General features: G+C 49.8%; 2 protein-coding genes across 6 annotated transcripts in view; one reads left to right on the forward strand and one right to left on the reverse strand.

The window, feature by feature from the left end:
• The window catches only part of LOC105474140 (signal transducer and activator of transcription 2), a 23,298-nt gene extending 11,929 nt beyond the window's left edge, over nt 1–11,369 (forward strand). For 2 of the 3 annotated variants that reach the window (XM_011728584.2, XM_011728583.2), the window contains exons 13-24: nt 147–240; nt 702–749; nt 830–913; nt 1,103–1,201; nt 1,304–1,439; nt 1,559–1,611; nt 1,738–1,832; nt 3,725–3,861; nt 4,056–4,238; nt 4,472–4,529; nt 6,511–6,821; nt 7,122–9,155. In XM_011728584.2, the coding sequence (XP_011726886.2) occupies nt 147–240; nt 702–749; nt 830–913; nt 1,103–1,201; nt 1,304–1,439; nt 1,559–1,611; nt 1,738–1,832; nt 3,725–3,861; nt 4,056–4,238; nt 4,472–4,529; nt 6,511–6,821; nt 7,122–7,264 (1,441 nt within the window). In that variant the 3' untranslated portion in view covers nt 7,265–9,155. Of the gene's footprint in view, nt 1–146; nt 241–701; nt 750–829; nt 914–1,102; nt 1,202–1,303; nt 1,440–1,558; nt 1,612–1,737; nt 1,833–3,724; nt 3,862–4,055; nt 4,239–4,471; nt 4,530–6,510; nt 6,822–7,121; nt 9,156–11,208 lie in introns of those variants that run through there. The other variant, XM_071071598.1, reaches the window with a different exon arrangement.
• On the reverse strand, nt 10,213–17,514 carry LOC105474145 (interleukin 23 subunit alpha). Of its 3 annotated transcripts, none has more exons than XM_071071606.1 (5): nt 17,212–17,489; nt 14,192–14,245; nt 11,113–11,211; nt 10,800–10,946; nt 10,213–10,694 (listed from the first exon to the last, which is right to left on the reverse strand). In XM_071071606.1, the coding sequence occupies exons 1-5, from the start codon at nt 17,263–17,265 to the stop codon at nt 10,533–10,535; spliced, it is 516 nt and encodes a 171-aa protein (XP_070927707.1). In that variant the 5' UTR covers nt 17,266–17,489; the 3' UTR covers nt 10,213–10,532. The 3 variants fall into 3 exon arrangements, 2 of the variants coding, with proteins under 2 accessions (XP_070927707.1, XP_011726893.1); XR_011609111.1 differs by lacking the exon at nt 10,213–10,694 and adding an exon at nt 12,570–12,643 and having other exon boundaries at nt 10,909–10,946; nt 17,387–17,514; XM_011728591.3 differs by lacking the exons at nt 14,192–14,245; nt 17,212–17,489 and adding an exon at nt 11,433–12,034.
• Between the last annotated feature and the right edge of the window lie 61 nt (nt 17,515–17,575).

Genomic DNA, 17,575 nt, shown 5'->3' on the forward strand with positions numbered 1-17,575 from the left:
CACAAACCAGGAGGAGGGGGATTTGGGATATGGACAAAGGGAGATGGCGAGATCTGAAATGAAGTGGAACTTCTGTTTTTTTTTCTGCTGAGTTTTTAGAGTAATTCCGTTCCTTATCTCCATATATCTTCTTCCTCCTGGAACAGCTTCCGGAAGTTCAACATTCTGACTTCAAACCAGAAAACTTTGACCCCCGAGAAGGGGCAGAGTCAGGGTTTGATTTGGGACTTTGGTTACCTGGTAAGAATAGTTTGTGACCTATGCTTTTATTACTATTTTTATTTTTTTTGAGATAGAGTCTCACTCTGTCCCCCAAGCTGGAGTGCAGTGGTGTGATCTTGGCTCACTGCAACCTCCGCCTTCCAGGTTCAAGCGGTTCTCCTGTCTCAGCCTCCTGAGTAGCCGAGACTACAGGCACACGCCACCATGCCTGGCTAATTTTTGTATTTTTAGTAGAGACAGGGTTTCACCATATTGGTCAGGCTGGTCTCAAACTCCTAACCTCAGGTGATCCACCCGCCTCAGCGTCCCCAAGTGCTGGGATCACAGGCATGCGCCACCACACCTGGCCTGCTTTTAGTCCAAAGGAACAGGGGTTGGGGGAAGTTCCCAGGGCTTGAGGGGTCTTGAAGCCAAACAGGAGTTCCAGGGACCCTAGGGTGCCCACTCTGGCATTTTCTCTCCTTCCCCTCAATTCACAGACTCTGGTGGAACAACGTTCAGGTGGTTCAGGAAAGGGCAGCAATAAGGTGAGGCCAGTACAGAGGACTCGGGGGCAGGGGGAACTTGCCAAAGGGCCTTCTGATGACTATGTCTTTGGCTGTCCCAGGGGCCACTAGGTGTGACAGAGGAACTGCACATCATCAGCTTCACGGTCAAATATACCTACCAGGGTCTGAAGCAGGAGCTGAAAGTGAGTGAAAATGGAGGGCAAGGAGAGAGAAAGCAGCTTTGGAAAAAGGCATAAGGAGGGGATAAAGAAGAAAGAAGAAAGGCTTCTTTGGAAGAAGCCTCTTGGGGTGGATTAGCACTCCTTTCCTCTAACAAATACCTGCAGCTAGAAACATCACATCCCTCTGTGTGACTCCTGTCTTCTCCCCAGACGGACACCCTCCCTGTGGTGATTATTTCCAACATGAACCAGCTCTCAATTGCCTGGGCTTCAGTTCTCTGGTTCAATTTGCTCAGCCCAAACCTTCAGGTAGGGAGTGGGGCCGACAGGTCAAGTGGGGAGAGGAGGGGTGTGGAAGCTTGGTGTGATAGGCTTCTTCTGAGCCAGCCTGCACTCCTCCCACCCCTGCAGAACCAGCAGTTCTTCTCCAACCCCCTCAAAGCCCCCTGGAGCTTGCTGGGCCCGGCTCTCAGTTGGCAGTTCTCCTCCTATGTTGGCCGAGGCCTCAACTCAGACCAGCTGAGCATGCTGAGAAACAAGCTGTTCGGTACAGATTTCCTTTTCTCTCAACCTTTCCCCAGCCTTAGTCTTTCCTGTCCCTCTGTCCTATCTATCCCAGGACCCCTGGCTTCCCTCATCATCTGTCTGTGGCTATCTGTCCCACAGGGCAAAACTGTAGAACTGAGGATCCATTATTGTCCTGGGCTGACTTCACTAAGGTAACTCCCTGAATTCCTGTGGAGCTAGATCTAGCCCACATTCCAAATACTGGCCTTCCCATGTCCCTCCTTCCCTACACCAGGGGCAACTCCTCAGCTCTTGCTACCTTTCCATTCCTCCTCCAGCGAGAGAGCCCTCCTGGCAAGCTACCATTCTGGACATGGCTGGACAAAATTCTGGAGTTGGTACATGACCACCTGAAGGATCTCTGGAATGATGGGTAAGGCCTTGGTCCACTTTGTCTCCTGGGCTTGTGCTTTCTGGGCTTGAGAGTGGAGTCTGTGCGCCCTCATGTGGCAAGCAGGGAGAGAGAGCAAAGACAGGCGTGAGGCCATGTCTCCTCACATTTGTTAACAACGATAGCCATAGACAGTGTTTGTGAAGCATCTCCTGCATTCCAGAGCCTGATGCGCGCTCTTCATTAATTCTCTCATCTCATCCTTATGACTATGCTGAGTGGTGGGTTTTGCCATCTTCATTTCAAGTGAGGAAACTAAGTTTCAGAGAAGTTAAAGAACTTACCCAAGGGACAGAGTTGGTATTCAAACCCAGGCCTATGTGACCCCAAGCTCATGCTCTTTTCACCACACTGCCTACCAATTTGTGTAGCATTTGGCTTTTAAAAGTGCTATTCATGCCAGGCGCGGTGGCTCACGCCTGTAATCCCAGCACTTTGGGAGGACAAGGCAGGCGGATCATGAGGTCAGGAGATCGAGACCATCCTGGTGAACACAGTGAAACCCTGTCTCTACTAAAAATACAAAAAATTAGCCAGGCGTGGTGGCGGGTGCCTGTAGTCCCAGCTACTAGGGAGGCTGAGGCAGGAGAATGGCGTGAACCCGGGAGGCGGAGCTTGCAGTGAGCCGAGATCGCACCACTGCACTCCAGCCTGGGTGACAGAGCAAGACTCTGTCTCAAAAAAAAAAAAAAAAAAAAGTGCTATTCATGACCAGGCGCGATGGCTCACGCCTGTAATCCCAGCACTTTGGGAGGCCGAGGTGGATCACCTGAGGTCAGGAGTTTGAGAGCAGCCTGGCCTGTAACATAGTGAAACCCCATCTCTACTAAAAATACAAAAATTAGCTGGGCATGGTGGCGCGTGCCTATAATCCCAGCTACTCAGGAGGCTGAGGCAGGAGAATCGCTTGAACCCAGGAGAGAAGGTTGCAGTGAGCCGAGATCGTGCCATTGCACTCCAGCCTGGGTGACAGAGCGAGACTCCATCTCAAAACAAAACAAAACAAAAAAAGTGCTATTCATGGCTGGGCGCAGTGGCTCACACCTGTAATCCCAGCACTTTGGGAGGCTAAGGCAGGCAGATCACCTGAGGTCAGGAGTTCAGAACCAGCCGGGCCAACATGGTGAAACCCCATCTCTACTAAAAATAAAAAAAATTAGCCAGGAATGTTGGCAGGCCTGTAATCCCAGCTACTCAAGAGGCTGAGGCAGGAGAATCGCTTGAACCCGGGAGGTGGAGGTTGCAGTGAGCCAAGATCATGCCATTGCACTGTAGCCTGGACAACAAGAGCAAAACTTGGCCTCAAAAAAAAAAGAAAAAAAAATGCTATTCATGGCTGGGCACAGTAGCTCATGCCTGTAATCCTAGCATTTTGGGAGGTTGAGGCAGATGGATCACTTGAGCCCAGGAGTTCAAAACCACCCTGAACCACATGGTGAAACCCCGTCTCTACAAAAAATACAGAAGTTAGCCAGGCATGGTGGTGTGCACCTGTGGTCCCAGCTACTCTGGAGGCTGAGAGGTGGGAAGATTGCTTGAGCTCAGTAGGTCGAGGCATGGAGGCAGCAGTGAGCTGTATCATGCCACTGTTCTCCAGCCTGGTGACAGAATGACACCCTCTTTCCCAAAAAAAAAAGAGTGCTGTTCATCTGTGTGATCTCACTGAATCTTCGTACCTCTTCAAACCCTCGGAAGGTCGCTGTTGTCAGCAAAGTGAAGTGACTTGTAAAAGATAAAAAAGCTAAGTGGCAGAGCTTGGTCCAAAACCTGGGTTCCAAACCTAGGCTATTTCTCCATACAAGGGGAGCAGGGAGGCAGGGGCCTGGTGGGGCAGGGGGTTGGGGGACGGCTCACAGCTGCTCTTTGTGCTCCAGACGCATCATGGGCTTTGTGAGTCGGAGCCAGGAGCGCCGGCTGCTGAAGAAAACCATCTCTGGCACCTTTCTACTGCGCTTCAGTGAATCGTCAGAAGGGGGCATTACCTGCTCCTGGGTGGAGCACCAGGATGATGGTCAGCTGCTGTGCCCTGCCATTCCCACAGCCTCTCCTTTCTGCCTGGCTCCCCTCTTGCCCCTCTGCCTGCCCTTGGCTTCCCTGGCTCTGTCCTGCATCCCTCAACCGGTTTGGGACTGGGGAGCCAGAGCAGGGAGCTCCAAGGCCCGGCCTCTTCCCTCAAGCCTGCCTGTTATTGCATTCACTCTCCAGACAAGGTGCTCATCTACTCTGTGCAACCGTACACCAAGGAGGTGCTGCAGTCACTCCCGCTGACTGAAATCATCCGCCATTACCAGTTGCTCACTGAGGAGAATATACCTGAGAACCCACTGCGCTTCCTCTATCCCCGAATCCCCCGGGATGAAGCTTTTGGGTGCTACTACCAGGAGAAAGGTGGGAATTGTTGACATACTTCATTGCTAGATTGCAGAGATCTTCAGACATCCATAGATCCCACTCCTTCCTTTCAAGCATGGGAAGACTGATATCTAGAGGAGTTAAGGGATTTGTCCATGGGATACTGCTGGTTCCTATGGGGATGAGACTGCCAGGACCGTCTGAGGGGAACCTCAGGCTATGTGTCTGGCCCACTGATCTTCTCTGCTTCTTATATATGTTCCTCACAGTTAATCTCCAGGAACGGAGGAAATACCTGAAACACAGGCTCATTGTGGTCTCTAATAGGTGAGATATAAACTCTCCACCCATCCTCCCTAGTCCTTTTTGGCTGTGCTTCAGTGAATTGTCAAAAGGGGGCATTACCTGCTCCTGGGTGGAGCACCAGGACGATAGTCAGCTGCTCTGCCCTGCCATTCCCACAGTCTCTCCTTTCTGCCTTCTCCTAACGTGCCCCTATTCCAGTCTCCCCAGCCTTCCCTCCCTCCTAGCCCACTCTAGTTTTTTCCAGTTCTAGTCTCTCCTATCTCATATTTTTCTGCTGCCATCCTTAGGTTGTCTCCACAGGGGTTTCTGGATAATAATGATCATAATGACTGGTGTTAATGGGCACCTACTTGATGCCAAGCATGGAGCTTTTTTTTTTTTCCCCAGACAGGGTTTCGCTCTGTCGCCCAGGCTGGAGTGCAGTGGTGTGATCATGGCTCACTGCAGCCTCGACCTCCTGAGCTCAAGCAATACAGGCATGCATCACCAAACTCAGCTAATTTTTTGTGTGTTTTTTGTAGAGATGGGGTCTTACCATGTTGCCCAGGCTGGTCTTGAACTCCTGGACTCAAGCAATCCACCCGCCTTGGCCTCCCAAAGTGCTAGGATTATAGGCATGAGCCACCACGCCCGCCTATATATATATTTTTTGAGACAGGATCTCTGTCACCCAGGCTGGAGTGCAGTGGTGCAATCATGACTCACTGCAGCCTTGACCGAGGGGTTGAAGTGATGCTCCTGCCTCAGCCTCCCAAGTAGCTGAGACTACAAGCACACGCCACCACAGTCAGCTAATTTTTAAAATTTTTTGTAGGGATAGGGTATCACTATGTTGCCCAGGCTAGTCTTCAACTCCTGGCCTCAAGCAGTGTCCTGCCTTGGCCTCCCAAAGTGCTGGGATTATAGGAATGAGCCCTGGCACTTGGCTGGGGATAGTTTTTTTTTTTTTGAGACAGAGTCTCGCCCTCATTGCCCAGGCTGGAGTGCAATGGCGCAGTCTCAGCTCATTGCAACCTCTGCCTCCCAGGCTCAAGCAATTCTCCTGCCTCAGCTTCCTGAGTAGCTGGGATTACAGGCAAGCGCCACCCATGCCTGGTTAATTTTTTTTTTTTTTTGAGACAGAGTCTCGCCCTGTTGCCCAGGCTGGAGTGCAGTGGCATGATCTCAGCTCGCTGCAACTTCCACCTCCCAGGTTCAAGTGATTCTCCTGCCTTAGCCTCCCAAGTAGCTGGGACTACAGGCACGCACCACCACCACGCCTGGCTGATTTTTGTATTTTTAGTAGAGACAGGGTTTCACCATATTGGCCAGGCTGCTCTCAAACTCCTGAACTCGTGATCCGCCCACCTTGGTCTCCCAAAGTGCTGGGATTACAGGCGTGAGCCACTGTACCCGGCCTAACTTTTGTATTTTTAGTAGAGACGGGGTTTCACCAAATTGGCCAGGCTGGTCTTGAGCTTCTGGCCTCAAGTGATCTGCTCGCCTCAGCCTCCCAAAGTGCTTAGATTACAGGTGTGAGCCACCGTGCCTGGCCTGAAAGTTTATTTTGTGCCAGGCACTAGGCTAAATGGTTTATGTTTATTTTCTCATTTTATTGAATCTACAAAATAGTCCTTTGAAGTAAACACTGTTACTGTTTTCAGCTAAGGAACTGGATTTAGAGTAGTCAAGTTTTGTACCTAAGGTACATGGCTAATAAATGATACAGGTCTGTTAGATTCCATAGCCCTGCTTTCAACCACCCTACTGCCTCTCAAGAATTACTACGTATTGTTCTCATTTATAGATGATAAATCTGAGGCTCAGAAAAGTTAGGATACTTGCCTAAGGTCCCCCAGCTAGTAAATGCCAGGGTTCAAACTCTAGGAGGCCTGATTCCGAACTCCATGATCTTTAGCCCTCTGCTCTTCTGCCTTCTTAGACTAGCTGCTTCTTGTTCTACCATTCCTTCTTTCATTTAAACCACTGAGCCCTGCCCCTTTGTCTGTCTTTGGGTATCCAGACAGGTGGATGAACTACAACAACCGCTGGAGGTTAAGCTAGAGCCAGAGCTGGAGTCGTTAGAGCTGGAACTAGGGCTGGCGCCAGAGCCAGAGCTCAGCCTCGACTTAGAGCCACTGCTGAAGGCAGGGCTGGATCTGGGGCCAGAGCTAGAGTCTGTGCTGGAGTCCACTCTGGAGCCTGTAATGGAGCCCACACTATGCATGGTATCACAAACAGTGCCAGAGCCAGACCGAGGACCTGTGTCACAGCCAGTGCCAGAGCCAGATTTGCCCTGTGATCTGAGACATTTGAACACTGAGCCAATGGAAAGTAAGTGATGAAATAGAGCTATGGAAGACAGCACACATTCCCTTTCCTACCCCTTCTCCCTCTCCCATTACAGAAAAAACTGAGCTCCAAGCTCCTCATTGGAGAGAGGTCCATTCTGTGATTCCTTTTTTTTTTTTTTTGGAATTACACATGCCTTCCCCCACCTCCCTGCTCTTTGATCCCACAAGTTCCCCCTCAGGCTCTTCCCAGGCCTTTCCTGCCATCCTCCCTCCCTTTCCTTGCTGGGTTGGGAATTCCTAACTAAGATCAGGGCCTCACTTTTCTCTCTGGGTTACCTAGTCTTCAGAAACTGTGTAAAGATTGAAGAAATCATGCCGAATGGTGACCCACTGTTGGCTGGCCAGAACACCGTGGATGAGGCTTACGTCTCCCGCCCCAGCCACTTCTACACTGATGGACCTTTGATGCCTTCTGACTTCTAGGAACCACATTTCCTTTGTTCTTTTCATATCTCTTGCCCTTCCTACTCCTCATAGCATGATGTTGTTCTCCAAGGATGGGAATCAGGCATGTGTCCCTTCCAAGCTATGTTAACTGTTCAAACTCAGGCCTGTGTGACTCCATTGGAGTGAGAGGTGAAAGCATAACATGGGCACAGAAGGGACAACAATGAATCAGAACAGATGCTAAGCCATAGGTCTAAATAGGCTCCTGAAGGCTGCCTGCTGTGCTGGGAGGTATAGGGGTCCTGGAGGCAGGCCAGGGCAGTTGACAGGTACTTGGAGGGCTCAGGGCAGTGGCTTCTTTTCAGTATGGAAGGATTTCAACATTTTAATAGCTGGTTAGGCTAAACTGGTACACACTGGCATTGGCCCTTGGTGGGGAGCACAGACAGGCTAGGACTCCATTTCTTTCTTCCATTCCTTCATGTCTAGGATAACTTCCTTTCTTCTTTCCTTCACTCCTGACTCAATCCCTGAATTTCTTCTTTTCCTGCAGGGGTTGAGAGCTTTCTGCCTTAGCCTACCATGTGAAACTCCACCCTGAAGAAGGGGATGGATAGAAGTAGACCTTTTTTTCTTACCAGTCTCCTCCCCTACTCTGCCCCTAAGCTGGCTGCACCCATTCCTCTCCCATAAAATGATCCTGCCAATCTAATGTGCCTGTGAAGCTTTGCACACTAGCTTATGCCACCTAGTCTCTACTTTCTCAATGCTTAGCAGACAGATCACTCCTGGAGGCTAGGGATAGTAGGATTGCTGGGAATTTAGCAATTGCTTTTTTTTTTTTTTTGAAACAGGGTCTCACTCTGTTGCCTAGGCTAGAGTGCAGTGGTGCAGTCACAGCTCACCGCAGCCTCAACCTCCTGGGTTCAAGCAATCCTCCTACCTTAGCCTCCTGGGTAGCTGGGACCATGGTATGCACCACCATGCCCTATTTTTTTTTTCTTTTTTTAGAGACAGGGTCTTGCTACGTTGCCCAGGCTGGTCTTAAACTCCTGGGCTCAAGTGATCTTCACGCCTTGGCCTCCCAAAGTGCTGGGATTATAGGCATGAGCCACTGCGCTCGGCCAGGAATTTTTTTTTTTTTTTTTTTTTTTTTTTTGAGATGGAGTTTCTCTCATTGTCCAGGCTAGAGTACAATGGCGTGATCTCGGCTTACTGCAACCTCCGACTCCCGGGTTCAAGTGACTCTCCTGCCTCAGCCTCCCAATTAGCTGGGATTACAGATCTGCACCACCATGCCCAGCTAATTTTGTATTTTTAGTAGAGATGGGGTTTCTCCATGTTGGTCAGGCTGGTCTCGAACTCCCGACCTCAGGTGATCTGTCCACCTCGGCCTCCCAAAGTGCTGGGATTACAGGTGTGAGCCACCATGCCTGGCAGGAATTTCTTTTTATAGTATTGGATAAAGTTTGGTGTTTTTACAGAGGAGAAGCAATGGGTCTTAGCTCTTTCTCTATTATGTTATAATCCCCCCCTTTTTTGTGCAATATGTAGTTTACCTGAAAGGAAGGTTTCTATTCTTTGGTTGTGGACCTGGACAAAGACCTAGTCTGTGGAACTTAAAACCCTGAAGGTCTGTCATAGGACTCTGGACAATCTCACATCTTAGCTGTTCCCAGGGAACCCCAAGGTTCTAAGATGTCCTCCTGATGTAGCTTGAGATATAAATGAAAGGCCCTGCACAGGTGGCTGTTTCTTGTCTGTTATGTCAGAGGAACAGTCCTGTTCAGAAGGGGGCTCTTCTGAGCAGAAATGGCTAATAAACTTTGTGCTGATCTGGAAATGTCTCATCTCTGAACCTCTTTTATTTCTCTGCTCACAAAGGGATACCAACAAGCTGCACAGAAATAAAGTCAGAAAATTGTGACCTCTCTTCCATCCACCCCTTTATGTTCCTCTTGTCATATTTCTTCTTCCCTTTCTGTTTGGAGTAGCCCCTCCTGTCCCTTAGACTCTTCTAGGGGTGCTGGGAGGTATATATGCATTGTGGGGGGAGGGATGAGTAGTTATATAACTGTTTCATTGTCACTCAGCTGATTGTTGGCAAAGCCAAGACAGGAACCTGTCTGGATTTGTCTGACTTCAAAGCCCACAATTTTTGATGCTGTGACTATGGAAAAAAAGGAAAGGAAATAATCACTAGCCACTTCCCTTCGTCTTTTCTTTTTTCAAAGAATTTCAGCTACCCTTGAGTTACCAAACTTCCAAAGGGACTCCAAGGCTGGGCGTGGTGGCTCATGCCTGTAATCCCAGCACTTTGGGAGGCTGAGGTGGGTGGATCACCTGAGGTCACGAGTTCAAGACCAGCCTGACCAACATGATGAAACCCTGTCTCTACTAAAAATACAAAAATTAGCCAGGCGTGGTGGTATGTGCCTGTAATCCCAGCTACTCGGGAGGCTGAGGCAAGAGAATCACTTGAACCTGGGAGGCGGAGGTTGCAGTGAGCCGAGATCACGCCACTGCACTCCAGCCTGGGAGAGAGAATGAGACTCCATCTCAAAAAAAAGAAACAAAGGGACTCCAAATGTCCTTTGAGGGGAGAGTCCCATTGTTCCGGGATATTTACCTTCATTTCCTGGAATGCCCTTCCTGCTCAAAACTGAACTCTGACTTTTGATCCTGCAGTGATCAGGACCCCTGTCTTTGGCCAGATACACCCTTGGCCAAGAAAGCAGGGAAGGAGACACTGGATCAGGGAGCAAGTGACCCTTAGGTATAACCCCACTTCCTAATCTGGTAATCCCATTCTGCTTGCTCAGCCATATAGGAATTAATACTAAAGAGATCCCAGTTATTCTCTACACCAGGGGGTCATGAGAAAATATCTCTCTCCATCATAGCCCTTCAGAATAGAAGAAAGGGATGCATATTGTAATCCTTTGGCCTTATTTTTCCATCAATTTCTCTTTCCCAATTGAGCCTAGAAATTAGACTCATATAGCCACAAAAATAAGTGTTTATTGAAAAAGGTACATAATTCAATATAAATACAATAAATAATCCTCCCCAAACTGCCCCCAGGAAGATAAATAATCCCCAAATTTCCCTTCCCATCTAATAAATACTCAACCTTATAAGTCAGCATCACAAGTCAGTCAGTATTGGTAATTTTCAACATATGCAGGTCCCATTAATATTAATGGACTAATTAACCTGTTGGCTCACAGGTGCCTGGGGTGGTAGATTTATCTTGGCCTTGCTGGGCCATGGAGATCTGAGTGCCATCCTTGAGCTGCTGGCTTTAGGGGCTCAGGGTTGCTGCTCCATGGGCAAAGACCCGGGCAGCTACAGCCACAAAGGCCTGGAGGCTGCGAAGGATTTTGAAGCGGAGAAGGAGGCGCTGCCATGGCTGGCTGGGACTGGGGCTTGGAATCTGCTGAGTCTCCCAGTGGTGACCCTCAGGCTGAAAGGGCATAGGACACAGTCAGAGAAGACTCTAGACCCTTAACCCCCAATCCTCTGTCTCTGACACCTGCAAGCCCCCATCCTCCAGGCCCCTACTTAATACCTGGAGGAGTTGGCTGAGGCCCAGTAGGGAGGCATGAAGCTGGCCCACAGGGCTATCAGGCAGCAGAGAAGGCTCCCCTGTGAAAATATCCGATCCCAGTAGCTTCTCGTAAAAAATCAGACCCTGGCGAATCCTTTGCAAGCAGAACTAGGGAGAGAAGAAAGCAATGAAAGAGGACATCCTCTTCCTACTCCATTCACTGAAGACTCACCCAGTTTCTTACTATTTTCAGACACAACTTCTGGTTTACCATGGTACCCAGCCATGTTCTCAGTCCCCTCTCCTTCATCGCCCAGCCACATCCCAGTGGTACCTGACTGTTGTCCCTGAGTCCTTGGGGGTCACAGCCATCTCCACACTGGATATGGGGAACATCATTTGTAGTCTCTTCATCTCCCTCTTCTCTTAGATCCTGGAATGGAGGAAGGGGTGGAAAGAATGAAGAAGTAAGATAAGTACTTTTGAAGCCAACCTGACCCTCAGGCCCGACTCTCCCAGGAACCCTACTCTCTTGCCCTCTCTTACTCCCTGATGGCCTTCAACCCTCCAGTTTCCACTCAAGGCCACAGTCTTCTACCACAGCCTTGGAGAGCTTGGAGAGACTCCTGTTAGGCTCCAGGGGCTGCCACTCACCATGTGTCCCACTAGTGGATGTGCACTCCAGGCCAGTGTGCAGAGCTTCTGTGAAAGCTGCTGGCACTGAGCCCAGGCAGGGCTGCTGCCCCCAGGCACAGCCCTGCCCTGAGCTGTCCAGGACAGCAGCAACAGCAGCATTACAGCTCTGCTCCCCAGCATCTTTTTTGCCTTCTCAAATCTGGCTGGCTCTGTGCCTTGCACCAGTCCTTGTGGAATCTCTGCCCACTTCCACTTGCTTTGAGCCTGATTCTGTTCAGTGCGTCTCTGATTTGGTTCCCTCAGTTGTTCACCGACTTTGTAAGCTGCTTCCTGTTGTTTTTCTCCCTTTGTCTCTGAGTCTTTTAAGGTCCCTGCATTGTAAGGCCCGCCCTTTATACCAGCAGGTGACTCACAGCAGGTGGGATTCCCCTCCCTGCATCATCCCCCTCTGTGGGGAGCCCAGGTATGCAGCCTCAGTTCCAGGGGAAATGAGTCGTGTGGTTGCTGTGGCTAGAGGCCTAGGATGGGACACATGTGTAATGCTCTCCAGGAATTGAAATGGCTGTAGAAGGGGCGGGGATGGGGGGCGGTGGGGAGTGCACAGCAGGGATGGGGCTGGAGGGGGGAAGGGAGAACAAATATTTAAATCAATCTGGTCTCAGGCCGGGCGCGGTGGCTCAAGCCTGTAATCCCAGCACTTTGGGAGGCCGAGACGGGCGGATCACGAGGTCAGGAGATCAAGACCATCCTGGCTAACACGGTGAAACCCCGTCTCTACTAAAAATACAAAAAATTAGCCGGGCGTGGTGGCGGGCGCCTGTAGTCCCAGCTACTCGGAGGCTGAGGCGGGAGAATGGCGTGAACCCGGGAGGCGGAGCTTGCAGTGAGCTGAGATCAGGCCACTGCACTCCAGCCTGGGAGACACAGCGAGACTCCGTCTCAAAAAAAAAAAAAAAAAAAAAAAAATCAATCTGGTCTCAAGTTCCTTCCTGTTTGACCTTTCCCTGATCTTTTTGCCTCTCAAAGCTATACCCCTACCCCACCCCAAACCTAATTTCCTCACTTCCTCCTGCTTGAGGAAAAAACAAAACAAAGAAACATTCATTCATCTCCCAATAGGATAGTGAGCTGTTTGCAATGAAGTTTGATTCCTACCTGATGACCTCTATTAGGAATAAACAGGCTTCTTTTTCTCAGTTGGAAACAGCATTATTTTCAACTGGATGGTCCTGGTTTCATAGGAGAGAATGGGCATGAAGGAACTTGGAGAACTGGGAAGCCAGTATGAGGTCTTATTGCTCCCCATTTCAGGCCTCACAGTGGAGGTTAGAAAGGCTCTTGTGGGAAGGGGTTTATTGACTAAGAACCACCTGATTCTTCAACCCTAGTGGCCCAAGATTTCATAGGCTCTATAAGAGTTGGATGATGTTTTTTTTCCGGACTGGTGTAAATAAGGCCTGGAAGTTCAACTTAGACATTCCAGCACTTAGCCCCATGGCCTCATTCTGATGTCATCCAAATTGTTCTGGGACCCTCCACTGGGGTTGGGGCAGTCCCGGCTTTGGACCCCATGGCTAGGAAGCCCAGGAGTTCTGGGTAGTTGAAGGTGCAGTGTCAATGACTCTGGCTGGTCCTTCAGCTTGTTGCATCCATGGGTAAAATCCACTGACACCGATTTCATCACCCTCCATGATGCAACATCAAGTGAAACAGCTAAGAGTGTGAGGTTGGGCGTGGGAGTGGAAGGTGGTCCAAAGCCGGGACTGCCCCGACCCTAGTGGGTCCCAGAACAATTTCGAAGACGTCAGAATGAGGCCATCAGTGACCACACAGCTGGCTCCCATCACCTCTCCCAAGAGGTTGACCCTTCTGAGAAATTTGTCCTGAATGGAGGTCTCCCTTCCCTTAGAACTATTCAAAACTGCCCAATGACACTTCTAGTTCAAATATTATGATTCTGTAGGTATGAGCTGAGAGGAGAAAAAAAAAATATTGTGATTCTAAGTTAAACCTACCAAGGGCCAGGCACAGTGGCTCAAGCCTATAATCCCAGTACTTTAGGAGGCTGAGGCAGGTGGATCATGAGGTTAGGAGTTCGAGACCACCCTGGCCATCATGGTGAAACCCTGTCTCTACTAAAAATACAAAAAGAGCCGGCGTAGTGGTGGGCACCTGTAGTCCCAGCTACTCGGGAGGCTGAGGCAAAAGAATCGCTTGAACCTGGGAGGCAGAGGTTGCAGTGAGCCAAGATCACACCACTGCACTCCAGCCTGAGTGACAGAGCAAGACTCTGTCTTAAAAAACAAAACAAAACAAAAAAAACCGGCCGGGCGCGGTGGCTCAAGCCTGTAATCCCAGCACTTTGGGAGGCCGAGACGGGCGGATCACGAAGTCAGGAGATCGAGACCATCCTGGCTAGCACGGTGAAACCCCGTCTCTACTAAAAAATACAAAAAACTAGCCGGGCGAGGTGGCAGGCGCCTGTAGTCCCAGCTACTCGGGAGGCTGAGGCAGGAGAATGGCGTAAACCTGGGAGGCAGAGCTTGTAGTGAGCTGAGATTCGGCCACTGCACTCCAGCCCGGGCGACAGAGCAAGACTCCATCTCAAAACAAAAACAAAAACAAAAACAAAAAAAACCTACCCCTTTAGATTAAACATTTCCAGCATCAGAGAATTATCTGAGTTTGGGTGAGAACTGATTTGCCTTTCTCCCTAATAAGATGGACACAAATGGAATAAGGAAATGGGAGGGGGCAGGATAGGGAGTTCACCTTACTTGTGTACAACGTCTCCTTTGCTCTTCCCATCTCTGGTCCCCATTCTGGGAGCCCTAAAAGATAAGAGATGAAAGAAAGATGAAAAGGAGGAGGAAGTAGAGCCTGGGGGATGGGATGAGAGGGACAAGGGTGAGTTGGAGGCACAGGGCTCTGCCTCTTTGTTTCACTTCCTGGTGCTGCAGTAGTTGGGTAGGAAGCAGGGTTGGTGGGGAGATTGTGGGACTGTTGAGTGGCAGGAACTACATCCAGGGCTACAACTGACCTGGAGCTATAAGGAGCCCTTGACGTCAGCTGGGCCTAGACCGTTATGCAAATCACATTCACAAGACACTCCTAGGCAGGCCTTTCCAGTTGTATGCCTAGACTCCAAATCAGCTGAAGTTCCCCCAGGTGGTTAATAATGATGGCTAATATATATCCAGCTCTCGCTTAATGCCAAGTACTTTGTCTAAGCACTTTACATGTACTAAACTATTTAATTTTCACAACAACCCTTTAAGGTAGATACTATTATTACCCTATATTACAGATGAGGAGGCTGAGGTGCAGAGATAAGCAATTTGCCCAAGTTCACAGAGCTTCTAAGTGGCTAGAATTCCTTTTTTTTTTTTTTTTTTTCCAGAGACAGAATCTTGCTCTGTCCCCCAGGCTGCAGTGTAATGGCACCATCTTCGCTCACCTCAACCTCCGCCTCCCAGGTTCAGGCGGTTCTCCTGCCTCAGCCTCCCAAGTAGCTGGGATTACAGGGATGCGCCATGGGTGCTAATTAGGGGTGGCTAATTTTATATTTTCAGTAGAGATGAGCTTTCTCCATGTTGGTCAGACTGGTCCCGAACTCCCAACCTCAGGTGATCCACCTGCCTCCGGCCTCCAAAAGTGCTGGGATTACAGGGGTGAGACACCACACCCGGCTTAAGTGGCTAAAATTCTTTTTTTTTTTTTTTGAGACGGAGTCTCGCTGTGTCTCCCAGGCTGGAGTGCAGTGGCGCGATCTCGGCTCACTGCAAGCTCCGCCCCCTGGGTTCACGCCATTCTCCCGACTCAGCCTCCCAAGTAGCTGGGACTACAGGCGCCCGCTACCACGCCCGGCTAATTTTTTTGTATTTTTAGTAGAGACGGGGTTTCACCGTGTTAGCCAGGATAGTCTCGATCTCCTGACCTCGTGATCCACCCGCCTCGGCCTCCCAAAGTGCTGGGATTACAGGCTTGAGCCACCGCGCCCGGCCTTAAGTGGCTAAAATTCTAATGCAGACAATCTAGCGTCAGATCCTGCATTCTTTTTTGTTCTTGGTTTTTGGGGGGTTTTATTGAGACAGGGTCTCACTCTGTCACCCAGGCCCGAATGCAGTTGCATTTCCGTTTACTGCAACCACCACCACTAAGTGATCCCCCCCATTTCAGCCTCCTGAGTAGCTGGGACTACAGGCACAAGCCACCATCCCTGCCTGGATCCTTAGTTTTTAATCACTGCATTACATTGGATACTGCACACCACATATGGTCATGCCTGTAATGCCAGAATTTTGGGGGGCCGAGGCAGGAGGATCGCTTGAGCTTAAGAGTTCAAGACCAGCCTGGGCAATGTGGCGAAACCCGACCTCTACAGAAAAAAAAAAAAAAATTATCTGGGTTTGGTGGCCCATGCCTGTAGTTACAGCTACTTGGGAGGCTGAAGTGGGAGGATCGCTTGAGCCCAGAAGGTTGAGGCTACAGTGAGCGAGAGGGCCAATGCACTTAAGCATGGGCAACAGAGTGAGACCCCATCTCAAAGAAAAAAAAAAAGGCTGGGCGCAGTGGCTCACACCTGTAGTCCCAGAACTTTGGGAGGCCGAGGCGGGCGAATCACGATCTAATATTACTGTATTAGAAAGAGTAATAACAGCTGAGCTAAATAATCTATGTCATGGATGCTCTTGTGTCTCCTCACAGTATCCTTTTTTCTTTTCTTTTTTCAAAACGGAGTTTCGCTCTTATTGACCAGGCTGGAGTGCAATGGTGCCATCTCGGCTTGCTGCACCCTCCCCCTCCCAGGTTCAAGCGATTCTCCTGCCTCAGCCTCCCAAGTAACTCGGATTACAGGCTCCCGCCATCAGGCCCGGCTCATTTTGTATTTTAAGTGGAGACGAGGTTTCTCCATGTTGGTCAGGCTGATCTCGAACTCCTGTCCTCAGGTGATCCGCTCGCGTCGGCCTCCCAGTGCTGGGATTACAGGCGTGAGCTACCGAGCCCGGCGGACATACATTATTTAGCCCAGGTTATTGGGATCTGTAACTCTCATGGGTCTGTTAAGTCTTTCTCAATTCGAGACCTCAAGATGGAGATTTCTTAAAGTGTAGGAACTGTCTAGGTCTCTCAGCACCCACCTTTTTCGGAGATTTTACATCTAATGACCTGCAAAGTCAGATCAAATCAGTTTGAGAGACCATGTGTCTTTTTCTCTCGGTCTAGGCTTTAGGACCTCTGACTGGGTATAGGACCCCACCCCTCTGAGTCCTGGAAATTTAAATTCTTGGGTCCTTTAATGAAGGTCTATTTACCAGCCTTTATTGAGAGAGAAATGTTATAGAATTGAATCCTCCATAAGGAATGTCTCCCATCAGAGTCCCTTTATGTGACCTTTAGAAACAGTAATAACAGCTAAGCTAAAGTTGAGACATCTCACAACCCGGACCCATTTCAAAGCAATTAGAGTTCACAGGACCCACGAATTCTTCAGAATAACAAAAGTCTCAATTTGCCAGGCTCATCCCCCTCTGAGGGATAACGTCCAGCCAGCCTCAAGAGCTAGGGGAATTTGATAACCAGGGGCATCCTGTTACCCGGGAATGTTACTGGGGTCTCTGGGGAGGGAACAATCACGGATGGGAGTTTCAGACGGTTGCCTGTAGAAGATGCAGCCACTTGGACTGGGTCAGGAATCCGGCTCCCGGTTCCTTTTTTTCTCTCCCATATCTAGAAATGATAGGAAATGCCAGCGAGTTTCGGGGGCAACATGGTCAGAGGTGGCGGAGTGGCTCACAAGAGCAACGCAGGGAGAGGAGGTGGACGAAGTCCCGCCGGGAATACCCAACATCGACTCCTAGTGCTTTGCCTTGGGTGCCCCTTATTTTAGAGTTCCTAAAGTTATAGAAAGCATAAAAGTTTGGTTTCCAACTCTAGACGTAATTTTGTTCAAGAAGACTAAAAAGGGTTACTTTTTAACGCCACGTAACAAGTCCGGCGTCTGGTTGCGTTTGTCCCACCGGCGCCCCGTAACCTCTTTTTCCGGCGCCTGCGTCACACGCTCTCTCCTGGAGTCGCCGTACCTGGCTCCTTCTGATTGGCTTAGATGCGCCCGGAGCCCTTCTGATTGGCTTAAATGTGCCCCGAGCCCTTCTTGATTG

This window comes from Macaca nemestrina, chromosome 10 (assembly GCF_043159975.1).
Source record: "Macaca nemestrina isolate mMacNem1 chromosome 10, mMacNem.hap1, whole genome shotgun sequence".
Classification (NCBI taxonomy): Eukaryota; Metazoa; Chordata; class Mammalia; order Primates; family Cercopithecidae; genus Macaca; species Macaca nemestrina.

Excerpts from the sequence above, each read along its gene's own strand:
- LOC105474145 (XM_011728591.3), bottom strand. The coding sequence starts at position 11,594 with ATGCTGGGGAGCAGAGCTGTAATGCTGCTGTTGCTGCTGTCCTGGACA. Across the intron at positions 10,947-11,112 it reads GACTCAGGGACAACAGTCAG|TTCTGCTTGCAAAGGATTCG; the intron begins GTACCACTGGGA and ends TTCTCTCCCTAG. Across the intron at positions 10,695-10,799 it reads GCCTCAGCCAACTCCTCCAG|CCTGAGGGTCACCACTGGGA; the intron begins GTATTAAGTAGG and ends ATGCCCTTTCAG.